Source organism: Blennius ocellaris (genome assembly GCF_963422515.1).
Source record: "Blennius ocellaris genome assembly, chromosome: 11".
In the NCBI taxonomy this organism is placed as follows: domain Eukaryota; kingdom Metazoa; phylum Chordata; class Actinopteri; order Blenniiformes; family Blenniidae; genus Blennius; species Blennius ocellaris.
The window spans coordinates 27,258,690-27,283,341 of record NC_137660.1 but is presented as its reverse complement, the minus strand read 5'-3'; the positions used below and the strand labels follow the sequence as shown (position 1 = coordinate 27,283,341).

Here is a 24,652-nt window from a genome sequence, read left to right as displayed (position 1 = left end):
CCGCTAACAAATGCGGCGCCGGCGGAGGCCCGCGCTCTACCGAGTGTAGCTCTAGGTTTCCAAGCGTTTTCATTGATTAAAACCGGATGTATACGCTTCATTCTGTCCTGAAAGTTGAATATTTGAAACAGTGAGTCCAAAATAAATACCTTTTTCTGTGACGTGAAATTATGGAAAAAGGTATAAAGACCACTTTCACATTCTTGTGTTTTGTTCCCAATAGCAATAGAAAAGAAGATAAAAAAAAAAAAATTGTATTGTAATAATTCTCTTTTTTAGCTATAAATGTGATATCAACATAAGCGTGGCCTCTCCTAACAGGGGTACCATGACCCGCCGGCTGAGTAGCTCTACTCGTTCCCACACGGAGGACTCCATCTTCCTGAGGCCCGACGAGGACCCCGTCTGGCTGGACGAGCCCACGAGGGCGGACAAACTCGGTGACGGGGTCCCCAACAAAGACCTGCTCCTGGAGTGTAAGGATGTCACCGCAGACGCCCCGAACACGCCGGGGGAGGAGGTGTTCCTCCACAAGGTCTACGCCCTCGTGATTGAGATCCACTGCTGGGCGGCGCTGTTCATCATCTCACAAGTCACGGTAGGAGAGTCAATCTTTGGTGAGCGAGACGTGGTTCCCGAGCTAAGATCGGACACCTCTTTAGTGGAGACATCTCGTCCTCGTCGCTCTACGTTGACTTCCTGTACGATTCGTTCGAGTATAATAATAAACGAACAAAGAAAAAAAAGCCCAGGATTATCATACCGGGGGTCAACGACTGAAGCGTTGACGATCTTCCGCCTCTGCTTCTCGTCTTCCAGGGGTACTGGGTGTTTTTCGTGGTGGAAGGAAATGGACCGTTCTCCTCCATCTACAAGGCCCTGCAAGTCATTGACTTCTACCTTGGCTTCATCTTGCCCTGCCACCCAATATTTGGAATGGATGTGAGTTTAAACTGGATAACGCCGTTAAAACATTGACTTTCCCTCTCTTATTCCGTCACTCCATTATTTATTTATTTTTTTTGCTTGCATGCTCCAGTCCATGGTGCTGATGAGGGAGGTGGTGAACACGAAAGAGCACAACTGGATCGTCCACAGTACCGCAGGCGTCGGCGTGGCCATCTGCGTGATCATGGTAAAACACGGCGTGGACTTTCCATCAAAAGTGGATTCTTTCTGTACGAAGACGCGGAACGTTGTAGCTCCGTCTCTCCTGTCCACCGCGTCTTAGGTGGTCCACATGGTGTGGAAGTGGCGGTACGGCTCGGGGCTGTGGTCGTCGGGATCAGGGGCGGCGACGGGGACGGTGCCGAGGGACGTCGGCGACCGGCGCCAGTCGGTGAGCCGCCAGCCTTCCTTCACTCTGTCGGAGTGGACGGACGCCCAGGAGGACCTGCTGGACCTGGACCCCATCCCCCAGACGCCGGTGTTCGACATGGGCATCGACACCAGGATGGAAGGAGACGCCGCCACCCTCACGGTCACGCCGGTGGGACTCCAGGAGAGGTGAGACGGGGGACTGACTGTCCCACTTGGATTTTCACGCCGATTGTCCACAATCGCCGTTGGTGCTCTCTTAAACGTGAAACGTAATTCCGATGTTGTTCACATGATTTGGAGGGAAAACACCCTCAAGTTAAAGTCCATCCATTGGGAGCAAGTGGGGGGACTCAGTGTCTCGCTCAAGGACATTTCAGCATGCGTAAAAAGGTGGCGATGGGGAATCATGTCCAACACTTGCAGGCACACCCATACCCTTCGATTCTTTCTTTCTGACTTGATGACGTTTCTCAAGCAAACGGTTTCACGCATACTCTGTGACTTTATCCGTCTCTCCCGCCCCTTCCAACCACACAGGAGAGGCTCCAACGTGTCCCTGACCTTAGACATGTGCACGCCGGGCTGCACGGAGCCCTACGGCTACGGCGCGTCCCCGCTCTCGCCCAGAGACCAGTCGGCCCAGGAGTACCTCCGGCAGGGGACGCACGTCCTGACCCCGGCCATGCTGCACACCAGGGCCATGGACGACCAGAGCCTCCAGTCGGAGTTCTACGTGAGCGGCCGTCCAAAACACCCACACCCCCCCCCAGATTATCAGGGACGAGCAGAGGCTCGTCGGAAAAGACGCACTCTTGACGCATGCGTGGAGAGAGATGCGGGCATACGCCCACACACACACACACACAAACGCCCGTGAGCTTTTCCACTGTCTGTTAGTGGGCGAAGGATGGAGGGAAACAAGGGTTGTTGTATTTTTTTGTTGCATACAAGAAACCCCACCGAGGATTTGAGCGTCTGCCAGGCATGAAGCTCTGCACTCATCAGCGTAAACACAACATCCATAGCTTGTTCGGTATAATTGGACAAAAGACAGTATAGGTTGAAGGGCAGAGGATGACTTCATGTCTTTTCATATCATAGTCTTGGTGTGGTTTGATTTTTTTTTTAACGTCACGAATGCTTTCAACTTTCCATCTCAACAAAAGGACCGATCGTTTCTCTGTGTCCATTGGCAGGAAACTCCCATGAACTTTGTGGACCCCAAGGAGTATAATTACCCAGGGCTGGTGAGGAAGAACCGCTACAAGACCATTTTACCCAGTGAGTACACGACTTACTGACGACATCACTGCGATCTTCATGCTGAGCTCAGATTCCCTGTCGCTCACGGATATCTGTCGTATTTTTACACTAGTGAGACACAGAGGTGATAAAAACTGTGTTTTAAAAGTAGGCACAGTGTACACCGCGGAGCCACCGATTCTGTTCTCGTGTATTTAAATGAAGATAATCTCACATTGTCCTCCCGCAGACACCCACAGCAGAGTCATCCTGAAGTCTCAAGACGAAGAGGATTTTCTCACCACTTATATTAACGGCAATTATCTCAAAGTGAGTAAAACCATGTGTATTAAAGACGCAGCACGGCGCCATCATGTGGTGGTTCGTGCTTATAGGTGTGAGGATTTCTGGTTCCCCCTGTTGCTTTTTCCTCATTTACTCCAGCTTCCAGCCACAATTCAAAATCCATGACATGATGGGAGTTGGTGACCTTAAATTTACTGTTATTATTGGCTTTATTACATTTAAAATTGTCTACTTTTTCACATTTTTGGCCTTTATTACATTATCGGTTGTGTCGAGCACCTTAGCGATCAGAACTCGTGCGGAAAAAGGCGACTGATGAGCAAATATATATATATATATTTCATCAAACTACTTATTTATTGAACTTGAAATTCAGAAGAACGTAATCATGATTTCCAGATAAAGGCAGGGAAAGCAAGAGTAAAAAGAGAACGGAAGCTCTAAAAATCATGTGAAAATCTGCTTTTTTCTCAAGAGATAATTGTTACCGAGTAAAACTCGGGTCGACTTCAGTCTCGGATCCTCTATTATTATGTGATCCTGTTAAAAAAAAAATGCGTTGTCCATCCCTGGTTTTAGAGTAAACTGAAATAAAATACCCTTAACAGCACATGAATGCAAACTGGAATCATACTGAAGCTGTGCAACATAAACTTTCACTACTTGGGAACTTATAACGTCACGATATGCAGAATATTTTTAATTTCTGACAGGGAATTGCTGTTTTTTTAATTTCCGTGAACAAAGTGCCACGACTTTAAGGCAACATTAACTGAATATGTCTCACACAGGTCACGTTGTTGTTGTTGTTGTTGTTTCCAGGGCTACGGGGGCGAGGAGCGGGCCTACATCGCCACCCAGGGCCCCACCGTCAACACGGTGGGGGACTTCTGGAGGATGGTGTGGCAGGAGAGGAGCCCCATCATCGTGATGATCACCAACCTGGAGGAGAAGAACGAGGTCGGTGCGACGGACGTCTGACGACGTGACGGGGGGGGGGGGGGGGTGTGAGGGGGGGGGGGGGGGGTTGATCGCCAACGGCAACGGATAAACGGATGTGTGTGTGTGGATCGCTCGTTGCAGAAATGCGCGGAGTACTGGCCCGAGGACACGGCGACCCACGAGGGCATCCAGATCACCGTTGTCTCGGTAACGCAGGAGGACGACTACAGCCTGAGGGTGTTTACTCTGAAGGTAGCCAGATCAAAAAAAACACTCTGCACAACAGGCGTCTTAGCTATTATGTGTATATTTGAATGTTATACACTCACCCACAGTAGTGATATTTTAATTCCGCACCCCCGCAACGGCGTACACACATACTCGTGTTTTGTCATATTCAGTCAATATTGATCAAATATCGCCGCTTCATTTGGCTTTAAATATTTGTTTTCTCTGCATGAAAGCGCAGTGGGAGTTACATTTCTACCAGTGTCTCAGTAGTGTTGTGATGCATCCAGGGTCATTGCAGCGGTTTGTGTTGGGCGACGCTGACGAGTCAGTGCAAGATGTCGCCGGCACACGACTTCTAAACAGTAAATCCTTAAAAGATTCTACGTGCTGCGCCTCAATCGTCTCTTTTGCCGTGGATCTATAGAAGGGATGGTTATTCTACCACAGGCAGGAAGGGACAGACTGCACAAGCTGTTTTTCTACAAACAACTCTTTTTTTTTTTTTTTTTTTTTTATGTCCGGGCGATGTGCGTTCATTGTTGTCGTGGCAACTGACACCAAGGTAACAGTTTGGATGTACATGCAGAGCAGCAGACGGATCAAACGCTCCTGCAGTGTGCATGTTTTCATGGACAAGCGTGGTCACGTGTGTGTGTGTGTGTGTGTGTGTGTGTGTGTGTGTGTGTGTGTGTGTGTGGTGCAGAGTGGTGAGGAAGAGCGCAGCCTGCGGCAGTACTGGTACACCTCCTGGCCCGACCAGAAGACCCCCGACAAGGCTCCGCCTCTGCTGGAGCTGGTCCAGGAAGTGGAGCGGGCTCGAGAGGAAGCCCCTCCTTCCAGTGGGCCCACAATCGTCCACTGCAGGTACAATGCCCTTAATAAACCGGTAAAAGTTGGTGTTTTTGGTGTTTTTTTTGCCACAATAAGCTTTATTTTAAGTTTTTCCTCATCATGGCGCCGAGTATATGTCATGGAAGTGTCAATATATTTCACAAAACGACTGCAGTCTCGACATAAAGCCAGATTTAATTAAACCTTCTGGTGCAAAATAGAGTAAAATGTAAAAAAAACAAAAAACAAACTCTATAGCTGTTACATTATGGATGTTTTTATGAACTCGCCCTAATTGCTGAGCTCTCAGGGTTGTGTTCCGTAGCTACTCTTAAGAAATCTGTTGAATAACAAATTTCTTTTAAAAATTTTACCATTTGGCATTGATTTTTTTAATTGCATGCATTAACCCATATGCAACAGTAGAGGGCGACATTTCAACGTGCATATGGGACAGAAGGTCTATTTTCTCCACTTTATTTTAGTTTTTCTGTCTATACATGAAGGGGAAATTCATATTAGACTGTTCAAGTTACATAATAGTGCAAAATCAATAAGTTCTGTCATCAATATTCAGTTTCTATCAGTCTACTGTGATACAACCGTTCTGTGGTTCAGGGTGTATTTATTATATGTTCTTCCTTCCTGTCAGTGCTGGGATTGGTCGAACTGGCTGCTTCATCGCCACCTCCATCCTGTGCCGGCAGCTGAGGACCGAGGATGTGGTGGACATCCTGAGAACCACCTGCCAGCTCCGTCTGGACAGGTGAGACTAGAGACTAGATTCTAGAACTCTTGCTTTTTTTCCAAAACTTCGCCACACTCTACAACTTTGGTACATTCTGGAACTTTGACATGTTCCAGAACTCTCCTGTACGTAGAGTTTTCAGCGTTGAGAATTCAACGATTCTCACATTCCAGGATGAGTCGGAGCTCTATGATGTGAGACTTCTAGAATGTCTGGAATGAGTCAAAGTTGCAAAGCAGATCAAAGTAGCAGAATGTGTGAGAACTACAGAACTTCCACAAGTTCTAGAACTTCGACACATGCTAGGAGTTTCACGTATTTGCATGGTTTCACGGATTCGTGAAAATGATAGAACTCCAACAAATTCTAGGACTCACACTTTGTAAAACTCTGACACATTCTAGAACTCTCATGCATTCTAGAACTTTTCCATTCTAGTACTTTGACAAATTCTAAAACTGTGACATCTTCTAGAACTCTCATGCATTCTAGAACTTTTCCATTTTCTAAAAAAATTCTAAAACTCTGACATATTCTAGAGCCAACACATATTCTAGAACTTTTAAATTCTAGAACTTTGACAAATTCTAGAACCGTCACGTATTCTGGAACTTTCACATTCCAGAACTTTGACAAATTCTAAAACTCTGACATATTCTAGAACTGTCACATATTCTAGAACTTTCACATTATAGAACTTTGACAAATTTGAGAAGCCTCCCATATTCTAGAACTTTCACATTAAAGAAACTTTGATAAATTCTAAAACTCTGACATATTCTAGAACACTCACACATTCTAGAACTTTGACAAATTCTAAAACTCTGACATATTCAAGAACCGTCACATATTCTCAAACTTTCACATTCTAGAACTTTGACAAATTCTAAAACTCCCATACATTCTGGAACCCCCAGGTATTCTAGAACTCCCAATCGTTCTACAACTTCGACAAATTTCTGAAAAGTGACCACAGCAGTTACGTGTACGACTGCATTAAATCTGATTCAGGCAAAGAGAACGTCTCGTAAGCAATTTAGGTTGAAACGACCATTTTTTGTTCTGTCAATCACTGTGACTCTGCTCGCCCCTCGGGGGGAACCCCGTCCCCTCGTCATTTCACCGGTTCTCCTTTCCTTCCAGGGGCGGGATGATCCAGACGTGTGAGCAGTACCAGTTCGTCCACCACGTCCTCAGCCTGTACGAGAAGCAGCTGTCTCACGCTGCTGAGGAGTAGTGCCGGCACCTCGGCCGCACCCAGATCGAGACACACCACTGTACGCCGCCGCCGCCAACGCCGGCGGCACGCGCCACTTGTACCTAGCATCATTTTCAGCCTCACCCTTTAACGAGTCCCAACCCGTGTTGATCCCTTCATCCGATGGCCGGACTGAACGGTCGGCGTGAAGTCTGTGCTCATAGCGTGACATCGCGAAATCCCAAATGACACGGTTTCGCCAACGACCCGCGCATTCTTGGGAGAGACGCCGCCTGAAATAATCAAAGCTCACACACCCGCGCGCCAAGCGGCGTTTCATTTGCACTGCTGAGCTTTCGATCGCGCCGCCGCACACGGGGCGTCGCTCCGGAACGCCTCCCTCCCGTACCGACCGCACGGCGATCGAAGGGACCTGACGTATTATTATCATCCGATCGCCCGCGGCGGCGTCGGGTTTGCCCGCGTGGAAAGATTTCAAGTTCCCGGCGATGATAAATTCCAAAAAAAAAAAAAAAAGGGTAGGAGTTCCAGCATATTTTAATTCTACGATGATAATCGAATGCCAGCCTAAATACGTTAATCTGTACAAAGGTTCACACGAATTCCAAGTTCGCCTTTTTTTGTCACCGACTCTTATATTTAATGTAATTTAAAACAAAACAAAACAAAAAACCAAAAAAAAAAAAAAATCATTAAAGAAAGGCCTCTTTCAACTTTTGATGCATTCAGAAGTCACCTCATCTTCAGGTTGCATGGTGCTAAGTGTTCATTAAAGGCATGTGCAATGTTACGGAACATAGGAATGTATAACAATTAGGTTGATTATTACATAATTAGGATTTCTGTGCAATCTGCAGTATTACAGTCGTACCATGCCGCCTGTGCAGTGCTCACACGGCCCACGATGTTTACAGTCAACAACTCCTGCGTTTGAGGCCACGATGTAAGACATCCAGCCAGAGGCGTCGCCGAATCCGATCGAACCGGTTAAAGCAGAGACGGTCCGCGAAGACGGTCCGCGAAGACGCGCGAGTGAAAGACGGGAAACCCCCCACCCCCCACCCTCCTCCACCGGGAGGTCTGGATGCGTTGCGACGCCTCTGCTTTCAACGGTAGCTTGAACTCATCTGTGAATAAAAGAAGTCCGTGATTGTTGTATAGACGGGCCGGGCCTAATCTGTATGAAGCACAATAGACCAACTAAAGGTTGTCTCTCTCTCTCTCTCTCTCTGACGTTCAGCCGTAAAAGTTCCTTTCTTTAATTTCCCCCCCCCCCCCTCTCCGTATCGTGTTTTGATTGTGTTGAGTTTTAATGGATTGCATGTGCCGTATGGGACTCCATAGGTCCACAATCAAAGCGACGTGATTGGTTGTCCCGCTTTTTCGTTGTGTGAAAAACAAAGGCTGCGAAAGCCTCATATACTTGCTTGCTCTCGGCCAACGCTTTTGATACAGTTTGCTTTTTGTGAAACCAACCAGAGATATTTTTAGAACATTTTGATACAATCCTTTCGAGTAGATGCCTTGTGTATATTTCCGTTTACACCATTGATGGAATGTAGCTCATACTTGTGGATCGAACCCGTCGGTTTATATTGCGAGATTCGGCGGAACAAAACAATGTGACGACGACCTACGTTACCTTACGAGTACACGAGACAAATAGGGTTACGTTCAGTCTTCAGTACAATTCCTTTTGGGCCTTTAGGCTTCGCTTTAATATGCTTTGCTTTTCCGTGTGTGTTTTTTTATCGTTTTCTTGGAAGATTTTTACCTCAGACTGAGTTTCTCCCCCCTCCCTCTATTCCGCCTGTGACGAGAGGCCACTCTCCATTGACAACATGGGAAAATATGTGTACGGCAGCTAAAAACGGTGAAGACAATTTTCTACGTTACAAAACTCCAAAACGACTTCTATCTCGACTTGATGCATCTGATCAAAGGCCACGGACATTGTCAGAGGACGGCTTTAAAAATGGTACCGAATCTCAAACCATCATATATATATATATATATATATATTGAGATGAACAAGAATATATCAGCCACTCTCATCAGATTTGTAGCGTAACCCTCTGATAATGTCTAGTGAACTTGACTGAAAAGCTTTTATCATGAGTGCGTGTTGTCAGTGCTTACCTTCTCCTCCTCTGACGATCAAAACGGGGGAAAACAGCCAGTCAGTCATACAACCAACCGACCAGCAGTCAGTATTCCCCTCCTCTGCTAAACAGTATTGCTTTGAGTTGTGAGTTTTTGCATCCAAATAAAAAAAAAAGGTAGATTTTCATGAACCCCTGTGTTCTCGAGCGTCACTTCCTCGCCTCGCACCTGCTGGACTGAACATTGTGGCGGATCCGAATAAAAGTGTTTTTGAGGTATCGATCTCACCACTAGATGGCAGTGTGGCCCATCTGACTGGTTCGGCTGTTTACACAGTGACGTCATGTCAGAGCAACAGAACAAAGGCTTTCAGTTTGACAAAAGGGAACTGATGATAAATGAAAAGACACACACACACACACACACACACACACACACTTATTTTTTCTTCAATAAAAATGTCACACATAATATAAAAGACAAACAAAAGTTTATTTTGGATGTGAATGCTGAAGTTCACTTGACTGTTTTTGCTTCCTTATAAAAGTTGCGCCCTCATCCTCGCCTTCCACAGCGACAACTACAGCCTTTCAGATTTAAAAAGACGAGTGGTGAAGGCTCTTTAAAAACTTTTAAGGCCGAGTTTACACGCCGTCCGTTTACACGGCGGCGGCAGAAACACTGGGAATGATGTAGTTTCGATGTCGGGCCACTAGGGAGTGCTGTTTTGCAACGAAACCACACACAAATGCAGCAGAGAACAACACGTCATAAACAGCGGCGCGTACACAAGACACTGCATTGACCGTTAGTCGTTTTATTTTCATTATTATGTTATTTATCAGTAGACATTGCAGATATTCCGAAAAAATTACAAGTTGATGTGGTAGGTATGGTCGCTCAACATGCATGATGTAAAATAACGTTGAACTGAATTTACCATTGAGGTAAATGACTGCTAATTCCATTTAGAAAAAAAAAAAGAGTCATTCAAGATTACATTCTAATGGTTAAAGCAAACTGTTCTCAATGAAACACAAAACAAATAAAGTTATGTCGAATCTTTTTTGGAGTAAATTAGATCCCACTGATTATTCTACAGTATTTTTCCATATCAGTTAATTTACATATCACTGAAGTCAGTGTGTTTGGGCTTTCAGCACAGTTCCCTTGCTTTAACTGGAGAGACGACCGAACCCCTGACCCATAACCTGAGTGACACACAGGAGCAGTGGTCTGCTGAAGTGCTTGTGTCTGGGGAGTTGCTGGGGGGGGGGGGGGGGGGTCAAGGGTCAGCGGGACTGAAACCCATGAGGCTCACCTCTCTAATCGCTAAGCCACGTGTCGAACTCGGGCGGCTACGAAAATCTTATTTACCCGAGACGAGAGAGCCACAGGAGAGCTTTCCTTCCTGTGGCCATCACTTCATGCAATTCTCTGCATGTTTGCGCTGCACTTACAGGAACCACATGTCTCGGATTTAATTGACATTACTTTGGTTCGCCTTGGAAGTTTTCCCCGAGTATTTTACACCATATCTTGCTCCTTCTTTCAACATATGTTATTTCTTCTTCAGGACTGGCCTGGTTAAATAAAGGTAATATAAATAAAAGTAAATAATGCCTACTCTGCGTACAAGCAAGGAAGAGAAAATGTGATGAACACCTGGTAAGACTACCTATCACGCATTCCTCCAGTGGTACGATTCTTGTCTTCTATGTGGGGTTTGAGTCCAGTCAAAGTTATTTTATTTCCAAAAATTCACTCAAATAAGTTTTGTTCTTTGTTTTTTTGTGGTGCAATGCTAAGAATTTCTCTTCTCGGATTAACAAAGGATCTTTGTCATTTGCGATCAACATTATAATTATTGTTATAAACGTGTATATTTTTTGATAAATATTGCATGGATTACTCAAAAAAGAAATAAACACATTTGTTTTGTTATTTTCTTTTGTTTTCAGCTCGGCTCCTTTAAAAAAAAGCCGAACTGTCCCTTTAATCCGCGGATCATAACGCCGACGTCACCCTACCCTAAAGCCGCCGTCGCTGATTGGCTGGAGGTGACGTCAACCTCGCAGTTCCCCCCCCCCCCCCCTCCTCCCGACTGAACCATGACCTCATCGCTTTAGTTCATGAAAGTGCTAAAGTGCACCTCCTGTACCTAACCTCCCCCTCCCCCCCCCTCCGCCACACACACACACACACACACACAAACACATTAACCATTAGCCTTTAGCTTAGCGAAGCTAAGCGCGTCTCCCGGCGTGACAGTAGCGGCTGGCAGCGCGCGCTTCGCCCGCTTTCATGCCTGGCTCGTCCGCGGCGCTTGTCGCCCTCAGCCGTGAGGGGCTCCGCGTGCCCGCCGCCAGGTGAACAGCGGCCCGCGGCCCCGTGAACGCACCGCGGCTGTCGGCTCACACATGGAGGAGAGCTGAACCGCAGCGGGCGTGGAGCCGGAGGTGAGTGCTCAGGTGTGTGTGTGTGTGTGTGTGCGTGTTTTTACCATCATCGATCGGTCCTGGCTTTTATCAGCTGCGTTGCTACACACAGGAGCTAACTGACATTAGCTGCGTGCTATATGTGCGCGTGCTCATTGCTGCGGCTTGTCCGTGCGCGTGCGCGCACTCTACCCCCCCACTCCTCTCTCTCTCTCTCTCTCTCTCTCGCTCACTCTCTCTCTCTTTCAAGTGCGCGCGCACGTCTTATAATGGGAATTAAAGCCGTCCGGGCTGAATTTATCCTCTTTTAAACATTTGTCCGCTCGCCGTCAGATCCTTTGAAGGTACGTTGAGCTTTTATTTCCCCCCCCCCAATACGTTTTCTTGTCATTTTAATCGCCGTCGTCAACATAAATAATAATAAAAAAAAAAAAATGCGCTTCATTTTCAGCATGCGGACATACCCGCGCGTCATAACAGGTTCCCCACGCAAAGCGCGTCCGCTGCACCCTTTAACAACAATTCATATAAATATGCAAGGCTTTTTAACCCCCCCCCCCCTCTTCTACATTTGCCTGTGTCCGCATTTCATTCTATTCTTATTTCCAATGTAGGTCGGTTTATTATAGTGCGCTAGTACTACCCCCCCCCCCCCTCCACCCCCCCCCCCCCCACCACCATCATTGTTATTATCGCTGTTGAACAGTATTAAAGGTCTTTGTGCGTCCCATGGCTCAAACTGCAAGATCGGTGACCTGTGCACGTTTAATAAAATAGTATTTAGGCATTTTTGTTCGCATATTTTTCGCCCCCACTCATTTTCACCAGGACGTTTTTCCACCAATTTTCTTATATTATTCTGCAGTTTGGGTCCGTGTCAATGTGCTGCTGTGTCTTTTTTTTTACTTTCCTGAACCCCATGTGCTTGTTTGGCTTGACTTTTTCTTTTTTCTTTTTTCTTTTTGCATTAAGTTCCCTTTTTGACGAGCCTTAAGTGTATAAATGATATCTAATGTGATTTAACCAGATTTAGTTCCCGGTGTCGTCAGTATTGGTGATGCAGGAGTTCCAGCTGGCGCACTGGGATTGTGGTCTATTGATTAGAGGACACCAGAAGGTTTTTTTTTTTATACCATGATGCGTTGTTTACAACATGGTGGTGCTGATCTGCTCCACCAGGGCCAACCAGGAATTGATTTTATTTTTTTATTTTTTTAGAGGGGTGGATTACTCAATAACAGCACTCATGTTGTGCATGGTAATCCCCCTTAAAGTGTGTCATTCATTTAATTCCATTCATGATAAACATGCCGATTGTGCAACCTCAGCTGGACGTGGCTGTTAAAATCAGGAATTAGGGGGGGGAAAATAGAGTTTATTTCAACTGCTTCCTTCCGGGTCGTTCCAAAGTTGGGAGATCTGAAGTCTTCCTCAGTGACTTTATTTATTTATTTATTTATTTTACAATTCACTTTGTCTTTCTGACCACCAGTCAAAATTTTAAAAAAAAAGTCATTTTTTTTGCAAGACCCAACATTTTAAAGCCCCGAAAAACACATAATTTTCGCATTTTTGATTTCAGAAAACGTAATGAAAACGATGTCCGTTTGCACAAAAACGCTGGAATTTTCAAGTCGGGCCACTAGTGGGTGCTGTTGTTTGTTTAGATTGTAATTCTTTATTTCATGAAAAAATATATATGTATAAAATAAAATAATAATAAACAGTCCGAATGTAAACCAGCAGAAAAGACTTATTCTTATTATGTCTGCCCTTTAGTTGCCTCTCAATATCTTCACAATGTTCAACATTCTACTTATGTACATATGTACAGATATTTTTAAGCAGCCTGTGTTGCAGTATTTACAGTATACCCCCCCAAAAAACACAAGAAAGATAAGATTTTCATGTTCGCTTAAATCAAATATCTAATATTTCACATTATCTCATATATATATACGTTTTGCATGATAAGTGACCAAACCTCGCCGAGAACAAATATCTGATAAATGCTAATAGTATGACTTGAATTCTTATCTTGTCGTTCCTATAAGAAATTATCTTTCTATGCATCAGGGTGAATCGGTGGCCCGCCGATCCCGCAGCCTCTCAAGCGAACGACGGCGTCGTCCCGGGTTACCGTAGTTCTCGCGGCGGTAAAACGACGCGCCGACGCCGGCGACAGAAAGCTTTGCTTCGTGACGGGGCGATAAGCCACGACTTCTCCAGTGATGTCATTGTTTGAGGCCCCAAAACAAACAAGCGGCGGCCGCAGGTGACGTGATGCAGCGAGCTAATGAATAACCTGGACGGCGTTACATCACCGCCCGCCGCCCTCCAAGTTGCCCTCATTGTGGTGTTTTTTCGCCCTCCCTCTGATGTCTGATGCGGCTTTTATGGAGCCGAGCCGTCGTGTTTGTGGGGTAAAGTTACTTCCTCATCAGTAAATTACCTCCGTTTTCTTTGTATTCCTATATGTCATCACAAGAAGGAAACCACAACAAAAAACTCCCTTCTAAACAGTTACTACTTAGACTTTTAACCCTTTTGTTTGAATAGATTTGTTTTAAAATAAACAAAAAATCAGCACACAAACGGGTATTTTGAGGAGTGTTCCCCACAAGGTGCGTAGTTTGTTGAGCTTTTGCTTAAAAGCCCAAGTTCTTTTAAAGGAAATGCCAGAACAGTTTTTTTCCCCCGACGTCTGCTTGCATAATAAATCCTCGAAAAATAACCAGTCGATCAGGTTCGTCCGACAGCAGGTACGACTGCATTGTTACCACTTTGATGATCCGCCCACGTCTTTTGACCACAAGGAACTTATTTGTACTTCAGTGGCAGTTGTGGAAAAGTGATATATATATATATATATCTCCTACATGTCTGAAAAGATGTCTGAAAGACGTGTTGGTGCCACTTTTAGATGTAGCATCCCTATATATAATCCCTGTGTATAGATAGATAGATAGATAGATATACATATACAGTGGGGAGAACAAGTATTTGATACACTGCTGATTTTTGAAGTTTTCCCACTTACAAAGCATGTAGAGGTCTGTAATTTGCATCAAAGGTTCTCTTCAACTGTGAGGGACAGAATCTAAAACAAAAATGCAGAAAATCACAGTGGATGATTTTTATATAATTAATTTCCATTGTATTGCATGACATAAGTATTTGATACATCAGACAAACAGAACTCAATATTTGGTGCAGAAGCCTTTGTTTGCAATTACAGTGATCAGATGTTTTCTGTAGTTCTTCACCAGGTTTGCACACAGTGCAGCAGGGATTTTGACCCACTCCTCCATACAGATCTTGTCCAGAGCGTTCAGGTTTCGGGGCTGTCGCTGGGCAACACGGACTTTCCGCTCTCTCCAAAGATTTTCTATTGGATTCAGGTCTGGAGACTGGCTAGGCCACTCCAGGACCTTGAGATACTTCCTACGGAGCCACTCCTTAGTTGTGCTGGCTGTGTGTTTTGGGTCGTTGTCATGTTGGAACACCCAGCCACGACCTATCTTCAATGCGCTTACTGAGGGAAGGAGATTGTTGGCCAAGATCTCACGATTCATGGCCCCATCCATCCTCCCCTCAATACAGTGCAGTTGTCACGTCCCCTATGCAGAAAAGCATCCCCAAAGAATGTTTCCACCTCCATGCTTCACAGTTGGGATGGTGTTCTTGGGGTTGTACTCATCCTTCTTCTTTCTTCAAACATGGCATGTGGAGTTTAGACCAAAAAGCTCCACTTTTGTCTCATCACACCACATGACCTTCTCCCATTCCTGCTCTGTATCATCCAGATGGTCATTGGCAAGCTTCAGATGGGCCTTGACCTGCGCTGGCTTGAGCAGGGGGACCTTGCGTGCAGTGCAGGATTTTAATCCATGACGGCGGAGTGTGTTTCTGATGGTTTTCTTTGAGACTGTGGTCCCAGCTGTATTCCGGTCATTGACCAGGTCCTGCCGTGTAGTTCCGGGCTCATCCCTCACTGTCCTCATGATCATTGATGCCCCACGAGGAGAGATCTTGCATGGCGCTCCAGACCGAGGGAGATTGACCGTCGTCTTGAACTTCTTCCATTTTCTGATAATTGCACCAACAATTGTTGCCTTCTCACCAAGCTGCTTGCCTATTGTCCCATAGCCCATCCCAGCCTTGTGCAGGTCTACCATTTTATCCCTGATGTCTTTGCACAGCTCTCTCGTCTTGGCCATTGTGGAGAGTTTGGAGTTTGTTTGAATGTGTGGACAGGTGTCTTTTATACAGGTAAGGAGTTCAAACAGGTGCAGTTAATACAAGTAATGAGTGGAGAACAGGAGGGCTTCTTAAAGAAGAACTAACAGGTCTGTGGGAGCTTAAATTGTTACTGGTTGATAGGCGATCAAATACTTATGTCATGCAATACAATGGAAATTAATTATTTCAAAATCATCCACTGTGATTTTCTGCATTTTTGTTTTAGATTCAGTCCCTCACAGTTGAAGAGAACCTTTGATACAAATTACAGACCTCTACATGCTTTGTAAGTGGGAAAACTTCAAAAATCAGCAGTGTATCAAATACTTGTTCTCGCCACTGTATATGTATACGTCCTACATGTCTGAAAAGACATCTGAAAGTCGTGTAGGTGCCACTTTTAGATGTAGCATCCCTATATATAATCCCTGTATATAGATAGATAGATAGATAGATATACATATATATGTATACGTCCTACATGTCTGAAAAGACATCTGAAAGTCATGTAGGTGCCACTTTTAGATGTAGCATCCCTATATATATCCCTATATATACATATATAGTATGTATATTGCACCTACACGTCTTTTAGACGTGTAGGTGCCACTTTTAGACATAGCATCCCTATATATACATATATAGGGATGCTACGTCATATATAGGGATGCTACATCTAAAAGTGGCACCTACACGTCTAAAGGATGTGTTGGTGCCACTTTTAGACGTAGCATCCCTATATATATATATATATATATATATATATATATACACACGTCTGAAAAAACATGTAGGTGCCACTTTTAGACGTAGCATCCCTATATATATATCCCTATATATACATATATAGGGATGCTACGTCTAAAAGTGGCACCTACACGTCTGAAAGACGTGTAGGTGCCACTTTTAGACGTAGCATCCCTATATATATCCATATAAGACGTGCAGGTGCCACTTTTCGACGTAGCATCCCTATATGTATATATATATATATATATATACGTCCTACACATCTGAAACGACGTCTGAAAAAACATGTAGGTGCCACTTTTAGACGTAGCATCCCTATATATAGCCCTATAAGACGTGCAGGTGCCACTTTTCGACGTAGCATCCCTCTCCTCCTGTCTGGTTATCCCACATCAGCAGCATCCCACATTCCTTCCCGTCACCCCAGCTGGGCTGTTTCCATGGCAACAGCCAAATCTGCTCCGGGCCTGTAACGCTCTCCGTCTGCCTCTCTGCTTTTCTCTCTTTCTCTCTCTCTCTCTCCTCTTTGCTTCTTTTCTTCTTCTTCTTTTCTTCGATCAAGCCCGAGCCTCACGGCCAGCTCTCCTGGCTGCAGCCCCTTCTTCTTCTGTTTTTTTTTTTTTTTCCTGAGTGGCGAGCTTTATTTTATTTGAAAGGAGCGAGATGCTTTTTTTTTTTTTTGCATACAGTAGCAGGGTTGGTACTTGTTGTGCTGAGTAAGCAGCCTGAAGGTTCGTGATCCGTCTTCCATTAGTCCTCCAATTCTGTTGATTCAATACAGTCAGACACATGTTTTTTTTTTTTTTTTTTAATTTTATTTTTGCCTTTTATTCTTTGCTGCACTTTCTCTTTTGTCTACCAGGGTGGCCCTGGAGCATGCTGGATGTAGAATGAGAGGCGTAGAAAGATGCACACACACACACACACACACCTGCTCACTCATGCCCTCCCCGTCTCCAAATCGCCGAGGAAGGAGAGTGACAGAGGAGGGAGGGAGGGAGGGGGGGGAGGGAAGGAGGGATTCAGAGGAGTGGACGAGTGCGAGACTCTGGGCGGGTGGGAGAGCGGTCGCCACTGGCACGTATGCGGCGTCAGACGCGGCGCTCGGCGGCGAAACGCGGAGGAAGAGGCTCGCGAGGTACGGTGCAGTCGCAGGTGACGGCGTGGGGGGGTGGGGCAGGGAGGGGGGGGCGGCGTGTCGTTGCGGCGAGGCGTAGCGTTGCTGTTTATACACATCGCGAGTGTCACTTGTGTCAAACTGTGTCACCGCGGTCAGACTGCAGAAATCTGCCGCGGTGCATCAGGAAAAAAAAGACGCAGAAATCAAAGGTTGAACCTTTTTTTTTTCCCCTTATTTTTTCCATTGGTCTTTCCATCGCAGTCCGTTTTCACCCTCGTGCTTCGCCGGAGCGACTTTCTAATGCAGCAGTTGTGTTTACAGTGCAGACGGTTGCCTCCGCCTATCTCGGTGGTTGTTGTTTTTTTTTTTTTTTTTTTCCCTTTTCCATGTTCTGGGGATCGTTGCTGCTCTTGCATCAGGCGTGTGCAGCCCCGCGTCCGATCTGGGGCCTGCAGCCTCATGCAGCCCCCTGCAGCCCCCTGCAGCCCCCTGCATCCCTCTGCAGCCTCCTGTAGCACCCTGCAGCCCCCTATAGCCCCCTACAGCCTCTTACAGCCCCCTGCAACCCCCTGCAGCCTCCTGCAGCCTCCTACAGCCTCCTACAGCCCCCTGCAGCCCCATGCAGGCGTCGGTCTGCGCGACGGGGCAAATCTTTATTCAGTGAATGCAGTTTATCCATACCAGGCCCTCGTGATGCGTTCAATGTCAAGTCGGTTAATTTGTAACGCGGCCCATCCAGTACTCCTCCTCCTCCTCCTCCTTCTCATCTTCCTCCTCCTCCTCCTTCTTCTTCTTCTTCTTCTTCTTCTTCGGAATCGCCTTTAAATTTAAACTCTTTAAGGTTTTTTTCCCCCTCAAAGTGGATCTGTGATGAAATTGTCTATATTTTTCCCCGAAGCGAACGATTACTACTAAATCTACCGACTAAATTGATCCAAAAAAGAGAAATTTTGACTATTTTCTTGGTGGTTTTTTTCCCCAGATTGGAGCCTCTTGGCGGTTGGCTTCGGCATATTTGACACCCCTGTACTTACTCCTGATTCTACTGTCTTTCTTCTGTCTGTTTAGTTTTAAGTGATTCACACGTCATTTTCAATATCAACTCATCAACTGACTGCTGATGAACTGGCTGGGTTGATTGTTTATAGTTGCAAAAGACTCGAGCTGCTCAACGACGGGCCTGAAATAGAGAAGGAACCAATATGTTATTACCGTGTTATTATCACATTCAAGGCAGCTTCATCTTGATCTCCAAATCTTACAAAGTGTATTTTTCTTTTTGAAAAGCGTTGTATTTTAAATTGCTCCATTTGAATAAGCATTTATTTATATACGGATATTCAACCTGTCTTTATTCTATTACAAACTACTTGTTTTTTTTGGGGGGGGGGGAAGTGGTGTGTATTGTCGAAGCTAGAAGAAAACAACAACAACCCCCCCAAAAACATGCGGTCGCTTCTCAAACGGTCATTCGATAATAATCTCTGTATCCCCGGCGGCTTTCGCCGGCATGTTTTCCACCATTGATGCCAAGCGCCCTTTTGTTGTTTGTCTACTTTTATCTCCCGCCACTATCTGTTTCTAACACCTCCGCCTCTCGCACTCTCCCCCTTTTCAGCCGCGGACTGGACCTCCGTTTAGACTTTGGGGGGGGTGGGGACATTCATTTTTCACGTGCCTGCAGGTGAATTAAAAACAACATGGCGGCGACTCGCGTTCTGACCTTCTCGCCTGTCAAGTGACCGGGAGGAACGGTCGCGATTTGAGGCTCGAAGAAATTGCGCGCTGGCGTGTCGGGCGAATGACGTCGCGGTCCACGTGCGACATGCACACACACACACATGCACACACACACACATGCACACACACACACGAGGCGCTGATAAATGATTGCAAGAGTGTGTGCGTCTCATGTTCAAATGCACAAGTGCTGTGGTGGATGTGAGTAGTGAGGAGATCCAAGTGATGAGAAGTGATAGATAGTGGGAGGCAGTTCATCAAGTTTATGGACACACACACGCCCACACACACACACACACACATACACACACACACACACACTCTCGCAGGATGTCACACAGGCTCGTTGCCTGTGTCCAGACCTGCTCCCTGAATTCCCCTGGCTTAATTTATCTCACGCCCTCAGTTTCCTGTTTCATGAGCTACTGCACAAGAGACCCTCGATCAACAACCGGCAGCACACACACACACACACACACACACACGTACACACACACACACCTGTGTTTTATTGTCGAGTCTAATTTAAGCCGCTGGCTTTGAGTTTGGATGTGAGATTATTCCTCTCAGATCTCCAGGACTGATAAATCCTGGCAGATGATCCAGTTTTTTGTTTTTTTTCGTGGGGTCTTTAAATAACTTTAATACTTGCGGTTGGAAGCGCGGACGCTTTAATGCTCAAAGCCTGCCGCTACAAGACGTGACAAAAAAAAGCCCAAAAATACGCCGCGTGCTTGATTCCGGGCTTGGAAAATTTATGCGCGGCGCTGTCTGTCAGTGTCGCCGCGCTGGAGCTGGGAGGGAGGGAGTTTTATCCTCGGCATCGCCGACCTGACAAACCAGCTTACATTTCACTTTGGGACAATAATATTGTGCTTTCTTTAACAGCCATCTCGGTTCCAGTCCCACTTTTTCAAATGGGTTTTTAGTTGTTTTTTTTTAATTTACAGTTTATTTGTCTTATGGAAGAGGATTAGGGCCACTGTGGAAAAAAACCCTGAGTTTAAAGTCAGAATTTCGAGTTTAAAAGTCAGAATGTTGAGTTTAAAAGTCAGAATTTTGAGTTTCAAAGTCAAAATTCTGAGAATAAAGTCAGAATTCTGACTTTTCAGACTTTGAAGTCAGAATTTCGAGTTTAAAGGTCAGAATTCTGTGAAGAAAAGTCAGAATTCTGAGAAAAAAAGTCAGAATTCCTAGAATACAGCTAGAATTCTGACTTTTAAACTCAGAATTGTGAGTTTCAAAGTCAGAATTCTGACTTTTAAACTCAGAATTCTGACTTTTCAGACTTTAAAGTCAGAATTATGAGTTTCCAAGTCAGAATTATGAGTTTCAAAGTCAGAATTCTGAGTTCAAAAGTCAAAATTCTGAGAAAAAAAGTCAGAATTCCTAGAATAAAGTCAGAATTCTGAGTTTAAAAGTCAGAATTCTGACTTTATTCTCAAAATTCTGACTTTAAACTCAGAATTCTGAGTTTAAAAGTCATAACTCAGGGGTTTTTTGTGTCCACAGTGTCCCGAATCCTCTTCCGTATATTTATGTTACAACTGGGTTGTTTTTTAACGGTGGGCAAAGATTGGTAAAATAATAAAAAAAAAAACGATATCTTAACGAAGACAAGGTATTTTATAAATGTCCTCACATGATGTCAATTGTATACATGTAGTAATAAAGTGTCTCCAAACGTGTTTAGAGACGTTCTTCCGTCGGCGAGCTTCACACAACAAGATGTGTCTGACCTGTTCTCTTTCCCCTGTTTAGGCACCATGGATCTCTCAGCGGTCGCCCTCCTCCACTGACCTCACCTCCACCTCCTCCTCCCCCTCCTCCTCTTCCTCCACCTACCCTTCGTTCTTCTCGCCCCTCATCCTTTCACCGCTCCCTCGCCTCTAGCCCCCCTCCCCCCACCCCCCCCAGCCACTCTTCCGACGTCATGGCAGGGGAGAAAGGGCCCAACAAGCGAAGCGCCATGGACATCAAGCGCCTGGCGAGCCTCATCCAGAGGGGGACCGGCCGCCTGCTGGTGATCGACAGCCGCACGTTCTCCGAGTACAACGCGTCGCACGTGCAGGGCGCCATCAACGTCTGCTGCTCCAAGTTGGTGAAGAGGCGCCTGCAGCAGGACAAGGTGTCCGTCACCGAGCTGCTGCAGCCCAACGGCAAAGTCAAGGTGAGTTCAGCGTCTTAAAACGGAAAAATATACAAAATATTGCATCTAAATAACATTTAAATGTATTTCTTTATTTATTTTGGATGTGGTGCAGAGTATACGTGATGTTTTCTGCAAAAACCAAACAACTACGACCAAAAACTTGAAGAAAAACTGGGTTTTTTTGCACAAATTCACCCTAGTTTGCTGTCGTTCATGGCAGCAACACTGATATCCCATTTCTCTTAAGAAATTTGTTGTAAAGTAAATAAATAAAAGATTTGCTTGGTAGTTTAGTGGCCAGATTGAGCCTCTCGTGTGCCGGTTTTGACCCACGGGTCTTATATTTGAAACCTCTGATGTTGGTTTTTTCCAACGTGACCAATGAAGACAAAACGCTTGATATTTTGGAGATTAACTGGAGATTTCTCACAGAGAAATCGAAGAATAAGCTGGAAAGGAAGTGATTGGTAAAATTAGTCTGCTTTGTAAATTAGAAAAAAAAAAAAATTAGAAGCTGAATTATTCTATTTATGAGTAATATCCTGCATTACAAGGCCTTTTTGTCCCGGACTAACAACAACACAGTTGAAAAAAACCAAATGAATATTTAACTTTTTGTTTTAAAAAGCCTGCTTCAGGCAAGACGAGACATTAAAATGATAGCTTTCTCCATGAGGAGACACAAAACAAGGACAGAATAAACGTTTGAGGAAGTAAATGAAGATAAACCGGCGCAAAACGTGATTTCTTTTTTTTTTTTTTTTAACTTTGCGTCTGTTGCCAAGTCGTCTCCACGTTGCAGTGTCCTTGTACAGTAATACTGACTTTGAGCACCTCTCAGATTATCGCCGACTGCCTGACCTGTGTTCACGGAGGTTACTGGACCCCCCCCACCCCACCCCACCCCCCCCACGCTATATTTGGCGGGGCATGCGGGGCCGTACTGTACGTTTGTTGCTTATCAGTGGCCCTGAAACCGGATCCTCCCGTTTTCCATGACTTCTCTGAATATGACGGCCTTTTCTTTTTTTTTTTTTTTTTTCCATGCCCCTGGTAACCCGTGGCAAACTGACTCCTATATTTTTAGTCCTTGTGTGAAACTGAAGGAACTCTGGGAGGAGGGTGGGGAGAGCAAAGTTTATTTATTTATTTGTTTGTGTGTCTCGCGGCCTCCATTAAGCGACGGACGACGTTCCCCCGTCCAAAAAACCGTTTCGAAGTGTTCATTGGATTTTTAGACGCTGCACCCAGAGCGCTGAAGGAATGATTCACAGCAGCCGATGACATTTGACAGCCGTACGTTTTTTTCTTTTTCTTCTTTCTTCTTAGGCGTGACTCAGTCCTTGATATGCCGTTGTTGTTTTTTTTTGGTTGTTTTACTTCCTGGTTGCCTAGGAGTCTTACCTGTCTTTCCCGTCGTCCTGCCATTTGATTCAGGACCTACTTCCATGTCATACCTTATCTGCAGGAGCCGTAAAGCTGACTCCGTAGTTCCCAGCACGACACTTTTTCCACCAAGGGAAAAGGGCAGAACTGTGGACGATTGTTTGTCTTGGTGGGGCGAATAGCAATCTGGTAGACTTGGTCGGGGGGGTCCCCGTGGACCGTAGACGTCCTCTTTCACGCCGACTCCCCCGTTACGACGATTTATTGCGGCGGCTTTAGGCAAGTCCAAACCCACGCGCTTTTCTTTCTCGCCTCCGGGTTTAACCGTCATTAATGGCGCGAGGAGCTTACGCAACGCCTCGTTTCCTCGGGGCCTTAAACGTGGACGGACGTTTTGAGTCATCTCAAGTGAAGGCGCGACGCTTGACCTGCTCCCCCGTTGCGGTATTAGACGAGGTACAAGGGCAACAATCGGATGTGGACGTCCACGAAAAGAAGCGGTGGCGTTCCCGAGGAGTCGGCGTGGGCTTTTGTTTATTTCGCGGCGAGCTGGACGCTGTTTGCGCGCCGGGTTCTGTTGGGGGGGTGCTGGCTCGGCGCCCCACGGAGCCGGGCGTCCTTCCGATTGCTCTCACTTTCCGTCAACCGTTGGTTTGCGGGCCTCCTACCAATCAAGCTCTTCGCTTTGCCTCCCTCTATCTAGTGATGCCCCGTGGCCGGGTTTGTTATTACCCCCCCCTCCCACCACCCAGTAAAGAGGATAAGGCTTGTGATTAATGCTGGGCTGGATAAAGCTGGAACTCGCCGGGTGAGAGAGGAGGGCCCGACGGACCCAGACTCCTTTGTTATTGGCTGAGCATGACATCATCTCCTTTGTGCGGCCACTGGCAGGCCGCGGGCTGGGCACGTGCAGACTGTCTGTACGGCGTTAAAGCCAGCTTCCAACTAAACCCCCCCCACCCACCCACACACACACACACACACACACACCTCCCTCTCTTACCCCCCCACCCCCCCCCACATGGCTCCGGGCATCGCCAGGAGCTGCCATCGCCAGCCAAGACAGCAAAGGACACCATTGTGGCTCTTTGTTGGGGAAGTGAATGTAGGAAGCAGGAGAGCAGCATTGAGGGTATTCATGGAGGAGCTGCCGCCCCCCCCCCCCCCCCCCCCCCCCCCCCCGTCCCTCCCCCCCCCCCCCCCCCCGTTGCCTCCCGCCTCACATCCCATTGAGAACTAATAGCCTGCATCCCCCAAGGCGCTGCGCTCACCCTCTTTTCACAGACGCCCGAGTTAACCGAGCTGAATGAGCGTCCCTGACCGGCGCGGCGGCCATCAAAACGGTGTCGTCTTTCTTCTACCTTTTCACATCGCGTCCCGTCGTAATCTCTTCATTGATGCACTCTTTAATGATGTGGGTCAGAGGAGGCTGGACGCTGCACCGGGCTGCGCGGTGAAGGATGGCACCAGCTTAGTAGGGGGGGGCGGGGGAGGAGGGGGGGGGGGGGGGGACCAGGACTTCCTCCTGCTCTTCCTGACCGGCTGCAGATCCAGGAGGCTGGTTTCTTGGCTTAAGCCGGGCTAATCCCTGCCGCCGGGACGCGGACAGCCGGCCGGGCAGATGGACCAGAGGTTTTTCACCACCGGCCAGCAGTGCGGGGAAGCCACCGGTCCTTCTGGGGGGGTGGGGGGGGGGGGGGGGTACTCGAGGCCGTCGCACCCCGCGACGAGGGGGAACTTAAATATTTTATAAACACAAGCATGTTTCCAGTGTTTCTGAACACAAACAAACAAAGCCACCAGTTTCGCCGTGACTTTGCATTTCTGGAGAATCTTGGAGGACGGCACAGTGACCCGGATAAATGGGTTGGGTACGGCCGAC

The 24,652-nt window shown here is 46.4% G+C and overlaps 1 protein-coding gene across 1 annotated transcript; it reads left to right on the top strand.

Moving 5' to 3' along the window:
- Positions 1-328: 328 nt before the first annotated feature.
- LOC308136747 (tyrosine-protein phosphatase non-receptor type 5-like) lies at positions 329-6,857 on the top strand (the record flags this gene model as incomplete). Its single annotated transcript, XM_080505221.1, has 12 exons — positions 329-598; positions 820-942; positions 1,040-1,135; positions 1,232-1,506; positions 1,858-2,053; positions 2,517-2,601; positions 2,813-2,892; positions 3,691-3,828; positions 3,952-4,062; positions 4,745-4,905; positions 5,525-5,638; positions 6,764-6,857. The coding sequence occupies 12 exons, from the start codon at positions 329-331 to the stop codon at positions 6,855-6,857; spliced, it is 1,743 nt and encodes a 580-aa protein (XP_080361347.1).
- Positions 6,858-24,652: the final 17,795 nt, after the last annotated feature.